General features: G+C 40.6%; 1 protein-coding gene and 1 long non-coding RNA gene across 2 annotated transcripts in view; one reads left to right on the forward strand and one right to left on the reverse strand.

Moving 5' to 3' along the window:
• Positions 1-4,020, reverse strand: part of LOC117561678 — a 16,755-nt gene extending 12,735 nt beyond the window's left edge. Inside the window, exon 1 of the long non-coding RNA XR_004571419.1 lies at positions 3,877-4,020. This is a non-coding gene — a long non-coding RNA (uncharacterized LOC117561678). The remainder of the gene's footprint in view (positions 1-3,876) is intronic.
• b3gntl1 (UDP-GlcNAc:betaGal beta-1,3-N-acetylglucosaminyltransferase-like 1) lies at positions 3,722-24,713 on the forward strand. Its single transcript, XM_034239225.1, has 12 exons — positions 3,722-4,116; positions 4,423-4,539; positions 4,638-4,737; positions 6,304-6,368; positions 8,727-8,792; positions 9,785-9,880; positions 18,147-18,242; positions 18,318-18,442; positions 20,590-20,725; positions 20,879-20,947; positions 21,121-21,195; positions 22,244-24,713. The coding sequence occupies exons 1-12, from the start codon at positions 4,030-4,032 to the stop codon at positions 22,322-22,324; spliced, it is 1,113 nt and encodes a 370-aa protein (XP_034095116.1). The 5' UTR covers positions 3,722-4,029; the 3' UTR covers positions 22,325-24,713.
• Positions 24,714-26,462: the final 1,749 nt, after the last annotated feature.

The raw sequence follows: 26,462 nt of genomic DNA on the forward strand, positions 1-26,462 counted from the left end.
ATTTTTCGCTAAGGGGTCATTTAGATGCTTCTTATGAGACTTGTGTTTTGTTTTGGTAAAAATGGTTTGTATCGTCAGTTAGCTGAGATTATTCCCGTTAATCTGGTATAACACATTAATAGGTTCTTAAATATTAAGATCCCCTGAGACATAGTGTCATGAAAAAAAATAAAAAAGTACCCGCCGAGGGGGACCTTGGGGCTTAACAGGTTAAACAATGCAAAACCCAAAGCTCTGTAAAGCAGGGAGCTGTAGCTTCAGGTAAAAAAAACTGCAAAACCAGCACCACAGGTAACATAGATTGAAATTGCTGTTAAATGTTATTATTGTCCACCATTCATCAGTAAAGCCACACTCGAAATCTAACGCACACATGCACTAATATCTAAAAATAAATGTTTATGTTGTTGCTAAAGAGAACAAGGAGTAGGTATTATTCATTTCACGTCTCGACCACTAGATGGTAATATTGACCCAGCTGTTTTTGCACCCTGCAGGTCTTCCTTCATTATTTTACTCCTGGGTAACAAAATGGATATGATTACATTCCTGTTAGTGAAGCAACCCATCAGTCAGCACACTTTATTTGATTAAGTAGTAAACAGCAGCAGTTGTTACTATTCAGTAAATATAGTAGTAGTAGTAGTAGTAGTTGTTGTAGTATTTGTGCACTAAAGCAGTGCCATGTGTATGTGTGTACAGTACACATGTGTATACATCATCATGGACTAAAGCAGTAAAGTATTGCAAGTTGCTGCAAAAATATCTTGCCTTTGAAAAGATATTGAACTCAAAGAAAGACTGATACTATCTTATTTAGTCCCTGCAGGTATCTCTTCTCTGTGTGTGTCTGCATGAGATGCTTCACAAGATCATTTAAAACAACCACAAATTGTCTAAAATATGCACAGTTCCCGAAAACTAACTGAATCGAGGAAATCCAATCATCCCGTTACCCACAGACACACACTCACACATTTCCCTCCTCTTTAATGTTTGGCCTGTCTGTCCAAACAAGATCAAGTGCAGCCTGATCACAGATCTAAACAGCAGCAGCCTGCAACATTTGATTTGCAACCTCGACATGTGGTGTTGATTTGGGGAAGGAAAGGATTAAATAGATGGGAGAACAGTTGTCAGAATGAGTAGACCATTGGGTCTGTTGCAAAATAATATCAGACACGATGTGGACCCGCTGTGCAGGGAAATGGGCAAACTTCACATTTACAACAGACTCAGAGGGACTCACCCTGAGCCTCCAGGAGTAAAACCAGTGAGATGTATAATTAAAAGTAAATCGTGCATGTCTTTCTGTAGTTATCAAACACTACTTGTCAGTTTTTTGGAAAAGCTTACATACAATAATGTCATTTGTTTGCTTCTTTCATTACATCATACCAGCATTGAAGCTTTGTATTGAAACTCCCCTCTTCAGCAGGTGTGTTGCACAGTCAGGTCAAGTTTTCTCCTGATCCCATACATCATGCACTCAAGCATGAAATAATAATTCCTGCTCGGTTGCCCCCCCCCCCTTGGAGCTGTTGTTCCTTGACTGCAATGAGGCCTTTGTCCAATTTAAAGAATTATTCAAAGTAATAAATTGTGTTTTGTCCAATCCAAAATGCTCCTGCAGGCCATGTGGGAACAATTATTCTCCGGTGTAATCTCTGGACCACATCCTGTCTGAGTGGTGGCCTATAGGAGTGTGTGTCTGACTGTGTCTAATACAAATCAGGACTTTATTAAAAATAACACAGAAGTAAATCAGCTTAGGTTTTTTATTGCTCATGAATTGCTATCATGACACACGTAAAAAATTAGGATGAATATGAGGATGATAATGAGCCGTCTGTACTATGGAAGTAGGCCTAGATGTAATGGGCACCAGAGTAGGGATGAACAGTATCCAGGACTAATTTGTTTTGATTCCTGACTCAAATCATGAACTGTTTGATCGTCCCTGCTTCAGCTGAGTGCTGGGATTTGTATTATTTTTGTTGTTACAGTTCATTTCATTTCATTTCAAACCTTTATTTATACAGATAAATCCCATTGAGATCATTGATCTCTTTTTCAAGGGAGACCTGCTCAAGTAGTTCCACATGAAACATAAAAAGTTAAAAACATAAATAGAACAACAAAAGGACATCATACAGCATCATTTACATAATTATCCACATAAACAGGTACCAATAGCTTCCGATTGAGTAGCATCCAACCGAGCTTTAAAAACATTTAGTGGCACCAGATTGTTCAGTTTCCATTTAATTTGCAGACTATTCCAAGACAGAGGAGCTGCGCATCTAAAAGCTGTCTTCCCTAAGACAGTCCTAGCAGTTGGCACATTTAATAAAACCACAGAATTCGATCTCAGGCAGTAGCCACTTACAATTTTCCGTGAGATCAGGGAGCAGATATAAGATGGAAGTTTCCCTAACATGGCTTTGTATATAAAAATGTATCAGTGACTGAGCCTCCGTACAGTTAGTGAAAGCAAACCAGCCCTTGCATACAGGGTACAGTGATGGGTTAATACTTTACAGTTTGTCACAAATCTCAGTGCACTGTGATACGCAGCATTTAACTTGACCAGGCAATTGGCAGGTGCATTCATATACATCAAATCACCATAGTCCAGCACAGGTAAAAAGGTCACAGTGACTAGCCTTTTCCTGGCCTCAAGCGAGAAACAGGACTTGTTCCTGTAGAAGAAACCTAGCCTAACCCTCAGCTTTTTAAGCAGGTTATTGACATGAAGTTTAAAAGTGAGACAATCATCAAGCCAGATACCAAGGTATTTAACCAGTGACTACGGTTAGATGCAAAAATAAATATATCTTCATATGTCAACACTCAGACTGATTCACACATACTACTGATACACTGAGCCTGCTCTATCTTTCTCTTCCTCTCTCTCTCATCCATGTGCTCTCCTATCTGAGAGAAAATGTAAATGATGATCAGAAACATTATTTCAGCCCATCCTGTTTTTCTGTCCGCTAACCAAGACAAACCATGCTGCTGCTGCCAACGTTAACATAAAAAAATCCACCCTGATCTGGTTCGCTATAGTCAACATTATGCAGGAAAGCAGCTCTGAGAGCTGCAACGTTGCATTAACAATGAGCATGACCAAACTAAAACATGAAGATAGAAAAAGAGAAGTATTTAAATAAACCGTGTTACTCTCTTATGTTGTTAAAATATAAGTTAATTCCTATCCTTATAAAAAGCAGTTTTGGATGACCTCGTACAGTCAGATACAAAAAAATACAATTTATAGTTCATGACAACTGAACATATCCTAATGAAGGCTCTGAGATGTGGATGAAAGCTTTGAAAAATGTCTAGAACATTGATCTTGTGCTAGGAATTTGTTATGATTGAATACTGAAACAAAATATATATGATGTGATTAATAATGGCAACTTTCTACTAACTAAAACAAAATTCCAAAGTGTATTTTACGAATTTAGATCTTAATTGAACATTATTGATGATTTGTCAGTTTAAAAAAAAGGAATAGCCTACTTCAGATTTGACTTGTAAATATCCAGCTTCCTGGAAAAGAGTGAGAGCTAAAAGGCAAACTAGCTTTTTTACACACTGCCTGTAACGTCACAAGTCATGTGATTGACGGGGAGTTTCAGCGAATCCGGAGTCTGTCCGTGTTTTACACCAGCCAATGAGCGTCTGCAATTCATTGTTTACGGAAGTTGTGAAGCCAGTATCCGCGCTGCAGGTTTGGACTAAATGTTTTTGCTAAAAGTGTTTCTTTAAGCGTCACAAAATGTACACACCACCTTTCGAGAGATGTAATTCGTCAATGAGGACACATTCAACTTAGAAAACAGAAATGACACAGTGAGAACTTACGTTTTGATTCCACGTGTAGCCCTCGTGGGTCAACCTTCGTCGCAGACTCAACTGCTAAATAACTTTGATTTCGGCCTTTATCACATCATCTAAACCTTGGTTGGTCGATTGTGTCTCTGCCCAAGTGCTTGCTCTGCGGGCTCAGAGGTAGGCATGAACCCCCCGAAGAGGCTCCGGTCCACAGGAGATGAGGAAGAACCACCGACAGGAGGGAAGGAGGAGGGGGGAGCTGTGGATGTGGTAGGTGATAGGTGATACACCTGCAATTTCAAATAAACAGCTAACATTGATTTTCTTAGCTAAAAGACAATATATATATTTGAGTATGTGGCCAGAATGAAATTGGGGTAATTGAAATTGGGTGATGTTACATTGCTCCTATTATTGAATTGAAATTGAAATAGAGAAACCATAAAAAAGTAGAAACAAGTAAGTATAAATATGTGCATTATACAACGATGAAGAACAAAATTAAATATGAAAGTTTGGAATCTATTCATTGATGCTTTCATCATGCGTAACTTGACTGTTTTGTCGTGTTTTCAGAGTATTGTCATGCCAATGTACAATGCATCCTGTTGGCTGGATGAATGTCTGCAGGCCATATTACATCAAGACTACACTGGCACCATGGAGCTGTCTGTCTTTGATGACGCAAGCACTGTATGTTTATTTTTGTACGCATTTAAACACACAGATCTAATTAGGCACAAAATATGAGACCCCAGTTCAAGTTTAAACTCTGTGTGTGTTTCTTTTAGGATGACTCGAGGACAGTGGTGGAGGGCTGGAAGGAGAGGCTGGAGGAGAGGGGCGTCTCCGTGGTGATCTCCGGCCACAACTCATCCCAACCCAGAGGAGGTCAGTGGACTTTAGGTGGTTGATCAGTATCAATTCCCGTGCCTGATTGAATCTCATTGTCAGTCGCTGACATCAGTAGAACATTTTCTATGAGAAGCCAGGGAAGATGTAAGAGTTGATGTAAGATCTGCAAAACTCAAAGTCCATTTACCAGCATTCAACCATGCTTCATGATGTTCTACTTCATAGATATCCTTGGACTAGTCTTTGTATTGTGTTCACAGACAGCTGACCTTGTCTGTTTCTAGAGTTTATTCAGTATTTTGCTGTGAAGGCAGTTAGAGGTTAGGGCTCAAGAAAAAGCTTAAAAGTGCACCCTGAGGTAATATCATATTATCAAAAGTGTTATTATTCATTGAGTTGCTGAGGAAAACATGTAGTGTATGTGTGTGATCCATTGTAGTAAGAGATGTGACATATTGCTTTGGCTTTTTAATTTATTCCAAATAAGAGGAGGTTTAACTAATTAACTTTTAAAGCTTTTTTGGTCTGTAATCCAACCTATGCTTTTTGACCATATTGTATGTACCTACAACCAGTATATAATCCTGTAAGATAACAATACCTACAGTTCCCTGGTATAAACCTAAAACTAAAGGAGTGTGTGTTTGCTGTCAGAGCTCCCAAACTGTGGCACAGTCATCCTGTTGGAATTCATCCTGATAAATCAAATACTCCCTTTAAATTTCCACCTTAACATATTTTGTATAATTACTGCTAGGGCTGCTCGGCTATGGCAAAAATCATAATCTCGATTATTTGGGTCAATAATTGCGATTATTAAATGCGATTATTCATTGACTTTGAAAACATCCATTTATTGGAGAGAAAAATGTGAACAGTATGTTTTTAACAGTTGATTACCCTGAACTTTAAATATAATTCAACTGAAAAACCAAAAAAAAAAATGTATTTAAAAAAAATAAAAAAGTTATAATAAAAATATAATCGTTTTATTTCGATTATGTTGTTTTTGTAATCGTTTCGTAATTCTTCATAGAGATGTCAGGCGCCTTGTCATCTTACTTCCTGTGGAAGAACAGGTGTGATTTGAAGGTGAAGAACTGGTGTGAGCTCCTTGGGTTAGAAACCAGGAGCTCAAGTGGGAGGTGCCGAGACGAAAGTCAATATATAATATCTGTGAAAAACGGACTAAAAAATAATTATGTGTTTTCATTTAGAGTATTAGTATTATTATTATAGTATTGTTCAATACCAGGAGAGGGTATTTGTTTATTTTTGATAGCGTGGGCTGTAGAAAATATATGAATGCCGGCAACACGGCTACAAAAGGGGTATAGTTTGTGATGGCCGGTCTCTGGTTCTCAAAGCCACGGAGAGAGAACCAGGCGACAGTGTGTGTGAGGCTCCGGAGACGCCGTTGGTTTTCAACCTGATCAATTCTTGGAGCTGTCTTGATAAATAAAGACAAAAAGAACGAATTTGAGTTGTCCAAAGCGTCCTCCGTTGCCCTCTAGCCTATCAAGTCAGGCTAAATCACTGGTACAGGCCAAAAACCTGAAGGACTTGACCTACATTAACATACACTGTTCTTTTGTCTTTCAGTGGGATATGCGAAGAACAAGGCAGTGTCTCAGAGCTGTGGGCAATACTTGTGCTTTCAGGATGCGGTGAGTGTGTGTTTTTGTGTTTGTGTGTGTGTGTGTGTCTGTGTGTGTGTGTGTGTGTGTCAGACAAAGTATGGTTCACTTCACTGTCCAGATGTCTTTAATAACACATATAGTAGTGTGTAAAAACTAATAAGATCATATTGTTTTGCCCAAATATACACGCTGTACATTGAGCCGTTTACACACAGACCTCAGTGACTGTTTGACAGACCTGTCAGAGAGCATGACTAATGAGCGGAGAGCAGCGTTTCATTATGTGTGTTTTATGTATTGATGTTTATACAGTATGATTGTCTTTCTTTGAAACAGTATTTTATGGTCACTGATCTGAAGGCTGTATTGTTAGATCAACTAATCAATGGCCAAAACATCAGAATGTGTGATCTCTGTTTAGATCTATTTCTTAACAGCTTGATCATACAGATTATCAAATGCTCTTTCATTTTAATAAAATAAAATATCCAAAGACAATAAGATTGCTTTCTCAGAAAACTCCTATGTGCTCTCTTGTATTTGTTTCATTCTACTTTTTGACACTGTTAATATACTGGTTTTCCTTAAACAACTTAAACCTACCTTATACCTGCATTTACATAATATTTTTCATCAGCATTTTTTCTTTGCACGGATATATCAGGGAAATATTGTTTAAATACATGTCTCTGTTTCCATTGTCTATTTGATTATTTCTGTTGTTGGTACCATATGCATATTGGGATTGTTATTGTTATTATCTAAGCTAATTTGAAGTAGCTGCTATAACACCACAACTCCCTTTTAGCGTCTCTATCTAGCTGCAAAGCTAGCCAGTAGCCATTACTGGTCTGTTCTATCAAGGCTGGGCTTTAAGACAAAAATCTCGTATCCCTATATAGTTTGATCCATATCTCGATAACGCTATATATTACAATATAGCATGATTGCTAGATAAAACAATAAATTAGTCAATAAATAAATAAGTGTATATAAATAACCCGTGGTTATTTAAAGCCTTTTTTGTGTGAATGACTTGCCAAATGAAGAAGTACTGACAGGGTGTCCGCGGGGTCTTAAAAAGTATTAAAAGTTGATAAATCAATTTAGCGAAAATTAAGGCTATTAAAAAGTATTAAACGTCATTTTCCAAGGTATTAAGAAGGTCCACAGCAACGACAACATTAAACACCCTTTAATTTACTGAAACGACATGTTGCGAAACCCCCTCAAGGTGGCCCCATGCATAGCGCGCCGTAAAATGCTGCTTCTTATTTTAAGTTTCGTTGCCTTGCTCCGCTCTGTGGGGGGGGGGGGGGGGGAGAGTCTGTGGGGGGCACGGAGGAGCAGCGGAGTCCGGGCGATGCTGCTCCTCCAAGGAAGAGACACATGTTCACTAAGCCAAACTATATCCGGTCACAGAGATCTGCTATTTTAAAGTAAGGTCAACACATATCGACCCTAAATATAGTCTATATTAAGAACGAGAAAAGTCTTAACATATATATCGTTTTGTAAACATACGACAAATGTGTGAGGGTGATGACGTCAGAGCATCGCCCTATGTGCCGGGCTTAGCCCCGGATAGCCCCAGCCCAATTTAACCCCTGGGTATTTGTGAGGGAGCTCCTATATGGCATTACCCCGCTGAAGCTCACCACAGTTTAATATATTTCATAGTTCAAAGTTTTGTCAATTGTTTTGTTTATTGGTCAAATACTGGTTTCTAATGGTTTCTGAGGAGTTTTACTGGAATGAAAGAGCACAGAGTACAGAAGCAACAAAGCAGCATACTGCATTAAACCTGACCTTCACAGAGAGGTCGAAGTTCATGTGGAGAGGAGGCTTCAGTAGTCTGTCTGCACTCTGTTTAGTTGTGCTATCTTACAATCAATATAGTAAATGTGAGCTAAAGTGTGTCGCCAATGTAACCGGTTAGAACTCAAGTTGCGATGAGGTCTTAAAATGTATGGAAAGGGTCTTAAAAAAGGTCTTAAAAGGTATTAAATGTGACTTCAGGATTCCTGCATATACCCTGACTGAGCATGTTCTGATTTATTTTTTCAATATGAACATAATAGTACATTTGATTTGGTATATGCTTGTTCACATCAAACCAGACGACACAATTGTTTATCAAAATATCCTTATATAGGATATCAATTCCTTTTGAAGATGAAAAATATCAAATTGAGAAATTACCAATCTTAAGATATTTGTTCAAGCGTGTGTGATCTTAAAAGAAAAACACCTAAAAGTATTGATAAAGTATACAATCATAGAGTGCACATACCGTCCGTACAAAAATGCTGAGTATAAGCCAAACTAGACGGGTATGATTTTTTCATAAAGTAACCTTTGAATTGATTTGTTGTTTTACTCCAGGATGATGTTATGCTTCTCCAAAGAGTTGGTCTGCAGTATGACGCCTCTGTCCTCCACCCACACTCTGTAAGTCCTCCCTCAAGTATTTGCTTACTCACTTCCCCCCCCCCCGCTTTCTCCATTTCTCTTCTCCTCACTTCTCTCCCTTCCCCTTCCCTTTCTCTCTCCCTCTGATCCTCTGACCAATCCCTCCCAAAAATATACGTGTTGTTGGCCTGCGTGTGGATGTGTGTGAATCCCTGCAGTTGGCATCCAGCACAGTGCGAGTATCCGGTGTTGATGCTTTCTGTGGCCCGCCAGGTCAGAGGTCAAAGGTTGTGTGTGTGAGGGAAGTGAGGGAGACAGCATGGAGACAGCAGGCTTGCTGCCCTGCACAAACAACATGCCTATTTCTGTTATGGCTGCAATATTTTATAGTTCTTGTACGATAATATGTTGTTGTTTTTTCCAGCTTTGTATAAAATCTTACTTCTTTATGTAAACCCCTCTTTACTTTTTATTGATCTCTCTTCTGAGATGTGGCCGGTTTGTCTCGAAAAGGGAACAAGTGATGCAGTTCAGATACATGATGCAAAAAAACTAAAGACTGTTTTCATGTTGCTTACTTTGCCATTTATTTTCTTGATTATTTAGTTAATTCTTTGGCCTACAAAAAATAAGAAAACTGTGCATCATAAATTGCCATAGCCAAGAGTGACATTTGAAAGAGGTCATATGTTGTAAGGAAACTATCCAATACCATAAACAAATAGAAATGGTTGTCATAAAACAAAAATCTGCAAAAGTTCACATCATTTTTGCTTGATGAATGATTGAAATATTTGATTGCTTAGTCCATTAATTATTTAATCTTCATACAAATGTTCTTAAAATCTGAACAACAATTCAAACCACAATGAGTCTGTGTGGTTGTTAGTCTGTTGAAACTCAAATGTACCTTTTTATTCTGAAGGCCTTCTAATGAAACCTTGTTACTTTTTCAAAATTGCTGAATTAGTTTCAATGTGTCCTTATCAGAAAAGTTTTTATCTTGACGTGTTTTTGTGTTTGTATGTTAGCTGATTGGCTGTCAAGTTCAGAGGGTCCCTGAGGGCTCTACGGAGCGTTACACCCGCTGGATCAACATGATCTCTCAGGATCAGCTCCTCACACAGGTAAATACCCGCAGCATGTTGTTCAGGCACTACTTTGCCTCTGAATGTGTGTGTATGTGAGAGGTCATGTGCCAGGCATCAACCAGGTCAGATAGAAACAGGATACGTACCTGCCGCTGCTGTTTCCACGGAAATGTGGCGGTGGACTAGACCGAGGACGCAGCTCCACTCCTGACCTCTCAGTCCGTCCCGCTCCCATCGGAGGAAACCACTCACACCGCCTGCTGAGGGGCTCAGTAGTGGAAACTGCTTGTGGTGGAAAAGATCATTTTGCAGAAATAAGTGCTGCAGGATTATTTCAGTTTCAACTGCTGACATGTTGTGCTCATTGTACTGCACCACTGTGTCAAGGTTGCTACATAATAATATCTTTAGAGACTTTTTTTATAAGCTCATAATTTGCTTCTGCACTCTGCCCCATTCAATTTAATAATAAATAGTTTTATGCCTTAAAGGTCCCCTATTATACTGTTTTTCATCAATATATTATAGTTCTCAGTTATATACAAAACATGTCTCTGAAGTGGTTGGCTCCAAACACCAAACAGATCATGCATTGTAGCATCCCTGTATCAAAAGTGCTGATTCTCTGTCTGTTACTTTAGATGAAAAGAAGGAGCCACTCCCCACGCGCCTCTGAGCGATATTTGGTTAAATAGAACACAATGGTGCTCTAGGAGGAGATTCAGGTGATACGGTGGGGGGTGTTACCTTAGTTGGTGATTGGCTAATGGTTACACAAGCCAAAAATCATTGTGACATCATAAAGTGGCCAAAATCTGATCAGCTCATTTTCAGACAGGTTTTTATATAAATGGATCAGGACAAAAAGAGAAGGGGTATTTTTTCCGGAAATGTTCAGAATCTCTTTACACAGAGGGGACACATGTTTATGTATAAAATACATGAGAAGGGGATTTTGCATAATAGGTGACCTATAAAAAATGACTGCTGTTCCTCCAGAGCAGGTGGAGCCAGAGCTCTGTTGTGGCTGTGGCAGATGGTGAAATACAAAGGATGGAAAAGATTTGAATGGTCAGGAGCCAAGTTTCAAAGCCAAGTCATGGAAAGCTATATGACTCGCCTAATCACACTCATCTGGAAAGAATGGAAACGTGACCCAGCATAAGCAAACCCAGCTGATAGCTCAACCCCACACTGGCACGGTGTTGGCCTGCTAACTGAAGACTATAATAATATACGGTATTTGGACTGTCGGGCCACAATGCATTTGGTCGCACTTCTGTTGACATTATACACATAAGCGAACCCAGCTATTACCTGGCAGGGCATTGGCTAATTAAAGGAACATGTTGCTGTTTTTTAATTGGCTGTTTATCATTATAATGTGGGTTTTAAATGCTAATTTATCATGTTAAACTTCCCTTTATGTTGCCAGCTCCCACAACTTTCTACCCATTGTCAACAAAAGTCTGCCAGATGAAGCGCATGCCTGCTTTAGAGCTTTGGTTTGAACTACCAATTGTGCTTCTGCAGTTTTTGTGTGCTCGGCTACTTAAATGGGTATTGCTGGAATATAATATTTGGGGCTTCTCACTATGTATGCCAACGTATTCAGTGTGGAGGGATTATGGTGTATGGAGGAAGACGAGGACACCCCAGCAGAGAGTCAAGCCCAGCGAGCTGGAGAGGATGCTGTACGCACGCACAATGCATGCTGGATATTGTAGGTTTTCTGCTAAATTGATTACCACAGCCCTTTTTCTTTGTTTACTCTGGTCCTCTAGCATCGATTTAAAAAATACATGTGCCTTTAAACTGCTTTGACAGATCAGTTTTATTTATCTGTTCAGCTGTGGAATAATTATTTTAAGGTGCTATTCAATGACAATCTTTACCACTTTTATAATTAAAGATTTTACTTTCACCATAATAAGAAGGGACATTAACCACTAAATGATACATGCTAAGACCCTTTATTTACGTAGAGATGGAACTCTACTGTTGCTGTCTGAACAAAACACACCGTCACCAAGGATACAACACAACCTGGACACACACACACACACACACACACACACACACACACACACACACACACACACACACACACACACACACACAGAGAGAGTCTGCATAACTCCTTAGCAGCCATTCCTGGATATTTATGTGATATTAAGTTTCATGGAGCATGAGAATGAGATCATGCATTGATCCTGCAGGCTTGAAGCAGCTCCTCACTTCTCCTCACATTTTCTCCTTTCTTCACTCTATCTGCCTTTACTCCCAGGTTCTGGGTGAGGAAACATAATCTAGCTCTCTGAGTTAAACCAGAGATTTACTCTGAGTGTGGCTCATTTAACCTGATCCAGAGGTGGAACCTGAGTGTTCATCTGTAGGATATTAGTTATGGTTATCACAACCCTCCCCTACCCCTCTGACTTCTGACACTGACTCACATCTTCTCTCACTGACTCACATCCTCTCTCTCTCTCTCTCGCTCTCGCTCTCGCTCTCGCTCTCTCTCTCTCTCTCTCTCTCTCTCTGTCCCCTGGTTTCCCAGAACTCATTCGTATTCCTCTTATTCATGCTTTTGGCCACAGCTTACATCTGCAAAATGTTGCAATATTACAACAGAAGGGAGAGGAGTTGTACACATGCATACACACACACACACACACACACACACACACACACACACACACACACACACACACACTCTTTCTAGATTCTGTCCAGCTGTTTGACTGGCTGAATCCAGATGTTTTCCTCTATTTTCTTCATCTGTGTTTCATTTAACTTTTGCAATTGTCTTCAACTTTAACCAAGAACACTCATAGTGACATAGCTGGAGCAAGAAACATCTCAACCTGGTATGACCCTCGGATTCAAAATGCAACAAAACTACAAACACACACACATGCAGAGGAAAGGAGGTACAAGTAGGGGTGAGGGTCTGGAGAGAGGGGTATGCAGAACTTGAATGGTGAGAAGAGGGGGACAAATTGGGTTAGAGGAGAAACGGGCCCAAACAAAGTCATTAGTATAAGAGCATGTGCCAGAGGATGGAGGTGTGTGTCCTTCCAGGAAGGTGTGAGACATGCTGCTGCACTCCAACCTGTTTTGTTTGCAGTCTTGCAGAGTCTTTCTGCAATGTACTGTTTGTTCAAAAACAAATGTGAAATTTCCCAGAGCCGTCTGTCTGCCAAACCCTGGTCAGGTTCTAGCTTATATAATGTTATGTTTTCTAAACACGAAACAAAGTTATTTTATGTGGAGCTGATACTAAATTCTGTTTCCTGCTCGGTGTGAGAGACAACCTGCAGGTTGTGGTTGTATTTATATATCATGATAACTCTTGCAGGATTTGATTATTCAAGCCTGAGTTCATACTTGTTTTAATGTTCACATTTAACACTATATTTATATGAATTGATATCAATATTTAAAAAAAGTATACTTATACTCCCAGCTAATACTAGTTTGTATCCAGGTGCATTGATCCATGGTTACATTTCCCTTTTTCTCACCTCTAAGACCTTATTTAAGTATATCAGTTTTTTCTTCCACCGTGTACTTGTGCAAAATTTGCTGTAGAATCACATATTTACTTTTATTCAATTGGAGATTAGTTTCGTATTTTGGAAAATCCATCTTGTTTGTTTTCTGTTACTCATCCCCTCTATTAGGAGTACTTTTACCCGTACTTTTCCCGTTTAGTTCCGTTAGTGCGTTCACAATTCACACCAAAAAGAGTACTTAGTTCCGGGAACTTTTACCCCCATTTGTAGTGCCTGCTACAGAGGTGATACTATCCTGGGGAGAAAAAAAGTACCAATTTCGATTGGCTGGGCGAATTGCAAACCACGCCTCGTAAAACTCTGAAAAGTTTTGTGAAGCCGCCATTGTATTTGCTGGCATTAGCATTATTAGCATTAGCCCTGTGCACCAACGGAGAGAGAATAATTTATGGCAACACAAAATAAAACATGGGAGCGGTGGAGATAAGGATGGGTCGGCGTTCTGGCGATTTACTCGGAAGGCTTCAGAAGAAGCTGCTGGGAGTCCCAGCAGTTCCCAACTCCGGGGATTTACGGCCGGGGACTTCGGGTGGCAGTGAAGTGGAAGTGGTTTGCGGCCTGCCAGTAAACCAGAAGAAGAAGAAGTGACGTTAGCGGCTCATTTGCGTAATATTCCCTCAGGGAATTTATTCCGGTGTGAACCATAGACTGTAAATGGACGTAGTGTCCGTGACGTCACCCATAGGATTCTGCAGAGTTGCCGTGAAGCCCTTAGTAGGCGGAGTCGGCCACTAACGGCTCGACTGTGACGTCAGAGTCTAATCCCGCCTGCTCCAAATAAGGGCAAAGAGGCGGGACCTGCTGCCTCCGAACTGGAAGTAAAGCTCAGGCTAAGAAGCTAAGCTAACATGAAATACATGCATACCAAGTTACTGCTAACAGTGTAGTTCCCCTATATACACGTTACATTCATAATCAAATGAGACAATCTGCAAGAGAATTAGCTATATTTTGTTATTCTTAATGCTTGTCATTCACACGTTGAGAAAAGACGGACTCCACCGCCCGGACCTAACGGAGCCGCAGTGGGCTAGCTCCGGGACGCCGGCTGGAGCTAGCCCCCTGCGGCTCCGTTAGCTCCGGCGGCCACCACTGGGATAATTGGGTCCCCTATTAACATTTGCTCCCGTTTAGCATTATGGGCGTCATAGCCATAGACTATAAAAGTCTTACCCAAGGCTGAATCATAAACTAAAATGTATATGTATGCATAAAGGGTTACGTCCTTAGCTGGCTAATAAGTAACAAGCTAAGCTACCAAGCACACAAACACCTGCGAACGGGGTTAACATGTATAATATTATCATTTTAGACTTCTTGGAAGTTCTGTTAGTACATTCAAGCGCACAGCACGACATTTGAATTGTCTGGTATTTGTAACAATATTCCCTAAAAGGCACAATCACCACGAACACGGCTAAAGCTAAAGGGTCAAGTACAGTACTATGACTAACTAACGTTGTAGCCTCTATGGTTGTAGCCTAGCAGAGTGGACAAGTTGCTGTTAGCTGACAGTGAGGCATGTACGTGTCCATCAAAGTGACCACGCCCTAATTTATGCAAAAACCAAAGACCTAATATAAATAAAAGGGTCGTGTTAGAAAACAATTCACTCACAGATTCATAATCATGAAGGTGGAATCTAACTATATCGATAATAATATGTATTGCATCCATGGGTAGAAACATGTTTTTTCTGCTGTAAAGTTGGGCATTTTAACATTTCTGCAGCCAGTCCCTAGCGGCCCATGTATGAACTGCAGTGTGTGGCACTTCCGTATTGGCGTCCCGGCTGTTCCCCAGAGTTTGCCGCTTGGTGTGAGCACTAAGCAGAGGTGTGGACTCGAGTCACATGACTTGGACTCGAGTCAGACTCGAGTCACACATTTTATGACTTGAGACTCGACTTGACAACATCACAAAAGACTTGCGACTCGACTTGGACTTGAACACCAATGACTCGGGACTTGACTTGGACTTGAGCCTTCTGACTTGAGGTGACTTGCTACTTTAATTCAGAGGTCTCCAACACGCCGATCGCGAGCTGCCGTTAGAAGAGCAGACTCCCGTCGGGGAAAGCAGAATCTCCAGCCGCTCCTACTCTTGCTGAGAATCCTTGCAGGCAGGGGCGGGTCTTTATTTAGCTGGGCCACCATGCGGCCAATCATATGCGAGGACACACTAGGATCATACCATTATGTGAAAGAAGGGTGGGGGCACAGCATGTGTAGTGGTACAGGCCAGCTGCACAGAGTGACGGGGAGACGGGGAGCCGGATTTAAATGCATATGCGTCGGAAAAAGTCAAGAAATGAGCGAAAACCGAAAAAAGAAGCAGCATCTGGCTGCTTTTCAATGATATTGGAGAAAGCAAAGCTGAGTGCAGGATTTGTAAAATGAAAATAACCTTCAGAGCAGGGTTTTTTTTTGGTAACCACTCAGGATTTATTGTCAGTGGTGGGAGAAGTTCAAAGAATTAAAAAAGTTACAATCAGGGTTCCCGCGGGGTCTTAACAAGTCTTAAAAAGTCTTACATTTGATAATCAGAATTTAAGGCCTTAAAAAGGTATTAAATATGATTCAGAAGGTCTTAAAAATTATCGGATTTTAAAGGTAGGCTACTTCTATGTTGCGATAGCGTCTAAATGTGTTTTGGGGGAAATGTCCGGGCTGCAAAGTAACCAGTACGGTAATAGCCTTTCAGTTCCCCCCACCAATTTGTATTGAATTAAATCAACATGGAACCACTCCAGTAATCACTAACTTTGTTCCCCCCGGCCCCTTATTGGAGAACACCCAGCTAGTAACCTAGCAACCAAACTTCAGCTCATGTAGCCTATCTTCGAATCTACTTACAAATAAATATGGGGAAGTGTAAGTTCCACCGTATTTGGTTGGAAAACGTCTAATTTAGTGCTTGGTTGAAACCAGTGGAGGGAACGTGTTTGAAGCCCGCTGCACCTTTTGCAAAATAAATTAGTGTTTGTTTTGCTAATGTAGCGTTAGCTAGTGCAGCAGCAGCTAATGCAACGTTAGCTAATGCAGCAGCTCCCGCAACAACACCGGGGGACCTCCGGGCGAAGTTTGGGTCTACGTCAACCCTAAAAGCGGAGGTGCTGTAGACGCTAAATACCGTAGCTAAACACCAATCATACAACAGCAACGATGAAATAGTGTAGCCAAGGCAGCAGAGCTCTGAATATAGCTCTTGTCACTCTCTCTCAGACACACACACACACACACACACACACACACACACACACACACACACACACACACACACACACACACTAGGGCTGCTCGATTATGGCAATAATCAAGATTATGTTGGTCAATAATTAATATCACGATTATTAAATATGATTATTCATTGACTTTGAAAACATCCATTTATTGAACTTTAAAATAAATAATAATTTGAACAGTATCTTTTTAACTGTTGATTACCCTGAACATATAATTCAACTGAAAAACCAATACAAAAATTAATTAATTAAATGATACATTACTAAAAAAATAATTAGATCAAATATGTTGTAGTGCACTGTCACAACCTAGCAAAGCAAAATAATCGTTTTTTCCGATTATGTTGTTTTCGTAATTGTGGCAGGCCAAAATCGTAATTGCGATTAAAATATGATTAATTGCACAGCCCTAACACACACACACTCAAGCACACACAGACACACTTTTTGTCTAACACGCTAACACAGTTCTGTACTGTTATGCTGTTGTGTTCAGTCATTGTTCTTATGTTGAACATGAATACATTTACTTTGTAAGTGATTATGGGACGTATTTCTTCTTTATATACATTTTCCTTCATACTTTATTGCCGTGAAATAGGTCTTAAATTCTATTCAAAGTGGTCTTAAAAAGGTGTTAAAAAGTCTTACATTTGAGTTGGTGAAACCTGCAGGAACCCTGTACAATAAAAAGTCCTGCATTCAAAAAGTAAAAGTACAAAAGTATTATCATCAAAATATAGTTAAGGTACCACCTGCAGAGGGATCTAGATGCAGGTGTTCTCTTCCCCATAGAGACCGCCTCGCTGCACATTATCCCTTGCATAAAGATAGATTGTGGGTCCCTTACAACATGTTGTACACAGTGGAAATAAACATTCTGGTTACCTCAATATCAGGAATCTTATACATTAAACTCCTTCTGAATCAAACCGTCACGGTAGCCTTACCTTACTGATCCCTCTTAAATTAGAAAAACACACGTTACTTTACCAGCAGAGAGAAAATTGATTATTAAATTGTTAATGTGACTAATAAAGAGCAATTTGATTATTAAGTATTATTCTGTTGATCGATGTCATTACATTTGGTGAAAAACACATAATGACTTGTTTATGACTCGTTTTGTCAAAGTTTAGGACTTGACTTGACTTGAACTTGCCCAACCTGACTTGAGACTTGACTTGGACTTGCAAAACAATGACTTGAGACTTGACTCGGACTTGAGCGCAAAGACTTGAGACTTGACTCGGACTTGCAAAACAATGACTTGGTCCCACCTCTGGCACTAAGTACGGCAAAGTACTTAGTGCGAGTGTGAAAGTGGCTAAAGGCTTCAATTTTCATGGGAGAGAAAAATAAGCCCTTAAAAGTGTTTGTTCACAGTGACCACCAGTATGTACACTTGCAGTGTGTCCAGAACACTATTATATTATATAAAGAGATGTTTGCTATGTTAAAGTCTGAAATTGTGTTTCAGATGTACACCTCTCATGGGCCAACAGTTGTCATGCCGACGTGGTTCTGCTCGAGGAACTGGTACCTGAAGGTTGGACCGTTTGATGAGGGGGGCAAGGTGAGAGTTCACCCAAAGTGTCCCTGACCCTCCTCACTGTGTGTGTGTTTCACACTCTCACTTCCTCCTCCCCAGGGAGTCCCGGAGGACTTGATCTTCTTCTACCAGAGTCTTCGTCAGGGAGGGGGCATGGCCAGGGTCGACCAGTGCCTGTTGGTGTACCGTTACCACGAGAAGGCCACCACACACTCTGTAACAGAGTCAGTATCACCCCCACTCCCTTTCCCCTGCTCAGCTACACACACACACACACACTTGGACACAGTGTTGATCCTCCACATACTCACAGCTGCCCGCTGGCATCCAAGGATTTCTCAGGACTCAAAACTCCTACACACAAATATTCACAGGCACATAGAAGCATGTTTTCGTAATCTTGAGATTTTCAGAATGTTTTTGGAATTCCCGAAACTTTCCCAGCATATCAGGAATTTAGGAATTTTAACCAGTTTTCTCACTGTGGAATATCGGGCATCTTCCTTAGGGAATCAGATATTTTCTTTTCGAACTACTGTGTGTGTGTGTGTGTGTGTGTGTGTGTGTGTGTGTGTGTGTGTGTGTGTGTGTGTGTTGTGTGTGTGTGTGTGTGTGTGTGTTGTGTGTGTGTGTGTGTGTGTGTGTGTGTGTGTGTGTGTGTGTGTGTGTGTGTGTGTGTGTGTGTGTGTGTGTGTGTGTGTGTGTGTGTGTGTGTGTGTGTGTGTGTGTGTGTGTGTGTGTGTGTGTGTGTGTGTGTGTGTGTGTGCGAGACGTGTGTGTGCGCGACGTGTGTGTGTCTGGAGAATGCTGTTGCCTGTGCTTCAACAAGGCCATGTAGTGTCTGCAGGTGGGTGTGAATGCCTCAAATGGTAAAACACACCAAAGAAGAAGGTCATTCCTCCACCCCCTCCACGCCTCCATCCCTTTCATCCCCTCCTTCCTTTCCTCCTTCCTTCCTTCCTGCTTACTTCCTTTCTCTTCTTCGTCTGTCAACTTCTCGTATATCTTCCCCTGTTGACGCATGTCTTCACCCATCATCTCCCTCGCTGTCTTCATCTATCATCTGTCTATTTACGGACACTTATTTTAAGCCGTGCCTTGCCTACTTTCCACTCTCCCCTAATTCTTGTCACCCCTTCCCCTCCACCGAGTGCCTACTTCCTCTTTGGTCAAAAGAAACCTTCACCTTCTTTCTGTCTATCAAACATGCACACCCACACACACACATCATGTGATAATAAAATCTCTTTCCGTGAGGTGAGAAGTGTGTTTTTAAAAGGTTAAGATGGTTCAAAAGAGGAACTGAGATGAGAGGCTTCTTAACACAGAAAGGCTTTGTTTATAAATGAGTGTGTACCCATCCCCTTGTGTGTTAGAGTGCACGAAAGTGTGTCTGCCTTTTGATCTGCAGGGTATTGATGAAGGTTTCAGTATGTGTATACACATACAGTTTATAGTAAATCTCTGCCATGTTACTGCCATGTCTCGGAATCAACACAAATGAACAGAAAAGCGATCCGCGGACCACCCGCGCTCCCTGATGGCGGTGGGTTTGTTTGTCATATGAGGCCCACTGTTAGAACCACTAAGACGCTCACTTCAGAAGATGAGAGCAGAGCACGTCCTGTGAATGTGTCCGTATAATTACTCAACATCAGTTTGTGTGCGTGTGTTTGTGGGTGTGAGGCACGTGCACAGCTTTGTAAATCAGTCAAAGTGCAAAGCAACAGGAAAACAAGCTAATTTAAAACAGACACATTCTTTCCATCTACCAAAAGAAATCAAACTGCTGTTTATGAGTCATAGTTTAATGTAATGCAGTGCATGCTTCAAGGAAATCGATTTAAAGAGGTGATAATGATTTGATACAGAAAGCAGGTTTCGGATTTGATACCTTTACTTTTATTGTGGTTATAGCTTTCTTTCAGCTGTGAATACATTGTATTATTTAAAGTAATTGCTGAGTTGGGGGAACTTGGCTTATTCGCCAAAGAGAAGTCAAATGAATCAGATCATCAGATAGGATGCGAAGAACAACCACTGATGAATGACTATTGACAGTTCAACTAGAAATATATATTGTTTTGGGTTCACTATCTCTACCAATTGCTTGTCTTACCTGATTTAGCTAAACATCATTTTTCATAATATGATCTGGGTATTAGTACATGCGGTATACCTTTAAGAGAACGTAGTAAATCTGTCAGTGTTTCCCTTTTCAGTCAAAATGAAACAATTTCAGGATAAATTCAACAGTCTTTTCTTAGTTTTAAAGACACCATCTCATCTTTTCATAATGTAGCATTAAGCTAATGAGCTACCTGCTTCTCCATCCATCCCTTAATCCTTCAGTCTTCACCGCTGTTTCCAGGGAAACCATTTGGAAGCTGCGAGTGGACTTCCTACAGGAGAGAGTTCTCAGCCAATGGGAGAGCTTCACCATATGGAACGCTGGGAAACAGGGCCGGAAGCTGTACCGAAGCCTGAGCCCGACCAATCAAAAGAAGGTATGCAACCTCTGGCTATGCAGATTGATGTGAAACATTATAATAGTTACTTTTAGTTAGCTCTATTAGTCTTCCTACTGTAGTGGAAAAAGTCTGACGTGATGTGAGAGTGCGTCAGCTTTCAAGCTAAAAATATTCTGCTTTACTCATAAGGTGAAGGCTTTCTGTGATGTCGATGAGAACAAGATCCAGAAAGGTTTTTACACATATGAGGACTCTGAGGTGAGATCAGCTACTGTTGATTCTAAGTACAAGGTCTGTTTTTTTTGCAAGCACGACAAATGATAAGCTTTGATTCAAATGAAACAACTTTATTGCAGTGGTTTAGATTATTATGAAGATGTGAAAAACACTAATTTTTTGGTTTTCTGTGTCTTTCTTTTGATATCATCCAGCAAAGACCCAAGCCAAAAGTCCCAGTTCTACACTACAAAGACGCCTCGGCCCCCTTCATTATCTGTGTAAAACTGGTGAGCAGAAAGCGTGTTTGTGTGTTGTATGTTTGCTGTTTCTGACCGCCTGTCCCTCAGGTCTGTAATCTGAGTTAACGACATAATGATCAAGGGCGTGTGCCCGGCACAGGACATACACACACACACACACACACACACACACACACACACACACACACACACACACACACACACACACTGGGGGCAGTCAGGAAATGGGTAGAGACAGCAGCCTGGTCTTTGATCACATGGCACTTATACAAACAACTGATGACTTTGCCACCGTTCATATTTGTACATTTTGTGCTCCCAAATCCTGCCAATATCTGTAGCTAGCTTTACCATAGATAGATACACACACACACACACACACACACACACACACACACACACACACACACACACACACACACACACGCACATTCTGCTGTTCTGGCAGCCAAATCCCTAATTGCCTATTTATCACCTAGCCAGATTCAGACCTCAAATCTAGAGTGACCCCACCTACGGGGGCTACTAATTGCTCAATTATGGGAATTGGGAGAAGTAATCATAGGCAGAAGAAAAAGAGACCTGGACTCCATCATTCTCCCTCTCCTATGGCACACACACACACACACACACACACACACACACACACACACACACACACACACACACACACACACACACACACACACACACACACACACACACACACACATACACACATACATACATACACCCACTCACCATGACAAACATGATAATTCATGAAAAGAACACCTGGACTCAATCAAACTATTTTTTTATATCCAGATGTCAAATAACTATAATTAACAAATATACAATTCATTTGAGCTTTTAACATTTCTCATGGTCAAATTACTGTTGGTGACTCTCGAAGTCTTTAGCCTGTACATAACCTTTAACTTGTATTCAGTGCAGTTAAAATACTGAAGATAACAAGGACCTTCATCAAAGAGATAAAGCATGGAAGAGTTAAAGGGCAAACAATCCTATAATAGCTTTGTGTGGATTTTTTTCACCTTCTACCATGTTTTATGTTTCTGTTCCTTCATCGTAGGACATGACAGGAGGCGTTCTGGAGGAAAACCTCAACTCCTTGCAGCTAAAGGAAGGAACTGATTACTACCATTTCAACTGACAGCTCAGAGTGATGGAGACGTGAAGAGGAGCCCTGCTGCTTTAGAAGAGGAATGCACACAGACTGAGGGATAGACAGGTGATAAGAAAGGAGTGAACTAAACACTGGCACAATAACTCTACCAAGGCTAGGGAAAGAGTACATTTTAATGTATGTTTTAAGCGTTAAAAGATTCTTTCTATCTGTGGAAATTGGTGTGAAAATGTAAAAGTGCAAAGTTGACGCAACCGCTGATGAAAGCAAAACAGTTTTATCCCAGCCCTGTTTCCTCCACCACAATAGTGAGATAGCTATCTTTGTTAGATGAGAACACTCTCTCAGTTCTGTTAATTAAATATGAGGTTACAGCCAGGAGAAGCAAGCCTGGAAACAGTGCACCAAAGCACGCTCCTGCCACATTACGCATGCTAAGGCACGACATGAGACCTTTCTTTTCCATATTCTAATTAGGAAAAGTTCTTTATAGTACTTTTTTGTGCAGTGCATACCACTGGTTGCTCAGAGGGAACTTACAAAACTGCGACATCCTGCTCTAACCCGCTATTCTTGATTAGCCAAGTCATTTTTCTAAATTACAAGACCAAGATTTAAAAAAAGAACACAGGCTAAATCCTGTCATGTTCATAATTCAGCAGCTGTTCCTCTGTTAGGTTTGGGATGAAAGAATGGAGTATTGTGCGCTGTGCTGCGTTGAAGAGGATGTTACGCTACCTAACGTCACTATGACAGTCAGGTAAGACTCCCACCTACATTGAGTACTATCCACAGTGGAAAACGATATAGAAAAAAACATCATCTGCCAAAAGGGGTTGAGTCGTGTTGAGTTTAGCTGAACCATGCAGGAGTAATTAGGAATATTTAACACATCATATCACATTTGTTTTATTCATACAAAAAATAAGAATGGGGAGTATTGTATAACCCAGAATGTTCTTTAATTTCCAGGTTTTTGTATCCTGTTTTAACGTACTCATTTTTGTAAGAATCAAACAAACTTTGTGCTAAAGTACGCTAACCATCCAGCCTGTGGCTTCATTCTGCTCAACAGATTAGATTGAAAGAAGTGAGAACAGGGAAGAAGTAAGTATGTTTATTTCCCCCAAATACCAACCTATTTCATAAAAAAAACTTGAACTTTGGTTTTCATGCCAAAAGAAGGATCTGTTTCTCATGCCAGAGGATATTTCTGTTGCCGATGTTGTAGGAATAAAATGTTTCTATGTTTTCTAACCCTGTGTGCCCGGAGATTGGTATTTGCCAACCTGTACGCTTGAACTAGTGTTGAAGTTAGAGGAAGCCATGTGAGTCAGCACCATCACAGAAGGTTTAACTTATAAAGGGCGGGATGTTTTATAACCGGAATCACTCCGATTTCTCAATAGCCTTCGCTGATGCAACCATGCAAAATCAGATACACGCACACAGCTGCTGCAAATGTACAAACATGGATACTGCATGTATTTGTTTTTCTTTCCCGGGGTCTCTTATGAAATCTGAAGAACAATAACCTCTTTAAGAGAGCACAGTTCAGATACATAAACACGCATAAAAAGTTTATTTTACCTCACAGAGTGTGGAGTTTTTCCGCCCAAAGGTAAACAGACCTTTACCCACAAAATCTCCCCCAATGTTTCCTGGGTCAGAGACGTGGTCTGCCTTACTGTAAATGTGGCCGCAGCAGTTTGCAAGGAGGCAACAGTGGCAGAAAAAAGGGTCTTCGACTCCGCTAAACTTTTATTTTCAAAAGTTTGTTTGTTATATACTGAACACAGTGTGCCGTATTAGAGGTTAGGCTCGGAGTCCCCGGGCGCCGTTCATAATGGCAGCCCACTGCTCCTAACACTAGGATGGGTCAAATGCAGAGAAACCATTTTGTTACATAGTAAGTAGGCCCACTGTTTGATAAACTGCGGGACTGTTTGGACCTGAGGGGGGGGGGGGAGGAACCCGAGGCCTCTGCCTCTGCCACCCCCAGTACAGTGCCGTGTTGGGGCTGAGAAAAATATCACATCCACTTAGCACTCGGTCTCCATTTAGACCCCTCTTCCCTCTGTTTGTGCACGCAAACACTAAAACAGGAAGGTGTCTTCCACAGAGATGGAATTCTTTACAGTAGGGCCGCAAGTAATAATGACGTCATTCGTCTGATGATTAGTTTCTCGATTCATTGTTTACTCTACAACCATTTTAAGAAATAGTAAATGCCGTTAAATGTTTCCAAAACCCAAGCTGACATTTTTTTAAAGCTTAATTTATCTTACCAACAGTCTGAAACTAAAGGAGTTTTAGTTTAATGTCACACGACACTAATAAACTGCATGATTTTGCTTAATAAATGGCTTAAAACAAACTGAACAAAATGATCTGCAATAAAAGGACCTCAACAATAGAGTTATGTGGAATCCTTTTCTGTTTTATCAGCAAATAATTATTTGACCTATCATCTGGCTCGCAGTTAGTTCGCAGGTAACGTATTAACATTTGTACGTATTATATTTTACACAAAAGTTATGTTTTTTGTGCGTTTTCCAACAAATGTCTGTCTGTCCGTCAGTTAGCCCACTACAACAACTATTTGATGGATTGCCAGGAAGTTGTAATGTGTACAGACATTCATGTTCCTCAGAAGATGAATCCTAAAGACTCAGATGATCCTCTGTCTTATCCATACTCGTCAACTAAATGGATGCTATATATTTTATAATGTAACCAACCAAAATATTTTGTTTAAATTAGACCACCGTCTCTCTAAATACATCCTGTCTCCTCCACCCTCTCTGCCCTCATGATTAAGCACTTGGTCGATGAGAGCGAGCTCTAATGGAGAAACTATGAAAGAAGCTCAGATAGAGAGTAAACAGAGCTTTACTCAGTGTTTACACTCCGTCTCTCTGCAGACATCAGACCTGATAACACACACACAATGAATGACCCTGACCCTGGAGCCTGCTTGCCCTCACTGGTCAAATAAACCTGAATGTGTATGGAGAAATGCACACACACACTCCCATATGCACTTACACAGCTGCGTGTCCTCTGGCTGTGCAGCTGATAAGAGAAAGAGTCGGTGTGTTCGGGTGAAGAGAGCTCACAGAGGTCGGACACTGAAGGCTTTTTTGTTTACCTGGAACTTCACCACATTCCTATGTTTCAACACTCTGTATGGAATTAAGATGTGTGTGTGTGTGTGTGTGTGTGTGTGTGTGTGTGTGTGTGTGTGTGTGTGTGTGTGTGGGTGTGTGTGTGTGTGTGTGTGGTGTGTGTGTGTGTGTGTGTGTGTGTGTGTGGTGTGTGTGTGGTGTGGTGTGTGTGTGTGTGTGTGTGTGGTGTGTGTGTGTGTGGTGTGTGTGTGTGGTGTGTGTGGTGTGTGTGTTGTGTGTGTGTGTGGTGTGTGTGTGTGTGTTGTGGTGTTAGTGTGTGTGTGTGTGTGTGTGTGTGTGTGTGTGTGGACAACGACTGTCAGTAAAAGGAGAGACACACTGTTATTCATTGGACTATTCTAAACTGGTCGACAAAAAGTTTAGAATAGCATTATGCAAAATGTTGATAAAGTCCAGAATATAGCTTCTCCGCATTTTTTCTATAAAATGTTACAGTATGCCATAGAAATGTATAATTTCACATATAAACGTAAAAGAGAGATATAAAACTTAGGAAGGAGAGCTAACGTGTATCAGGTTAAAGCTAGCTAGTGAGATTTAGCTGCTAGCTAGCTAAATGGACTTGAAAGGTCAGTTCAGCCCAAAATTAAAAACACAGATTTTTCAACTCTGTGAATCACTGATTGTTGGAGATATTGGCTGTATACATTATGTCACTACATATAGGGGGTATTTTTTGTACCCTAAAGTCTGTCTAAAAACAAAATTCATAATAACTATTTTAGGTCTTATATTGGTTACATTTTAGGTTTAAAATCTTTCTTTTATATGCAGTAATGTAGTATGTGCGGTCATCTTGAAAACTGTTTCTCAGTTGATCTGCTTTTATAGGTAATGCATTCTTCTTTGTTGTCCAGTATGAAGTTGAATACTGGACATATAACTGTCATCTTGAGCAAGGCACTGAAGCCACTAAAAGATCCAGTGACTTAGTTGACCCCAATCGGTAAATAAAGATGTTAAAAAATAGAGAGAGG

Source organism: Gymnodraco acuticeps, unplaced genomic scaffold (assembly GCF_902827175.1).
Source record: "Gymnodraco acuticeps unplaced genomic scaffold, fGymAcu1.1, whole genome shotgun sequence".
Taxonomy (NCBI): Eukaryota; Metazoa; Chordata; class Actinopteri; order Perciformes; family Bathydraconidae; genus Gymnodraco; species Gymnodraco acuticeps.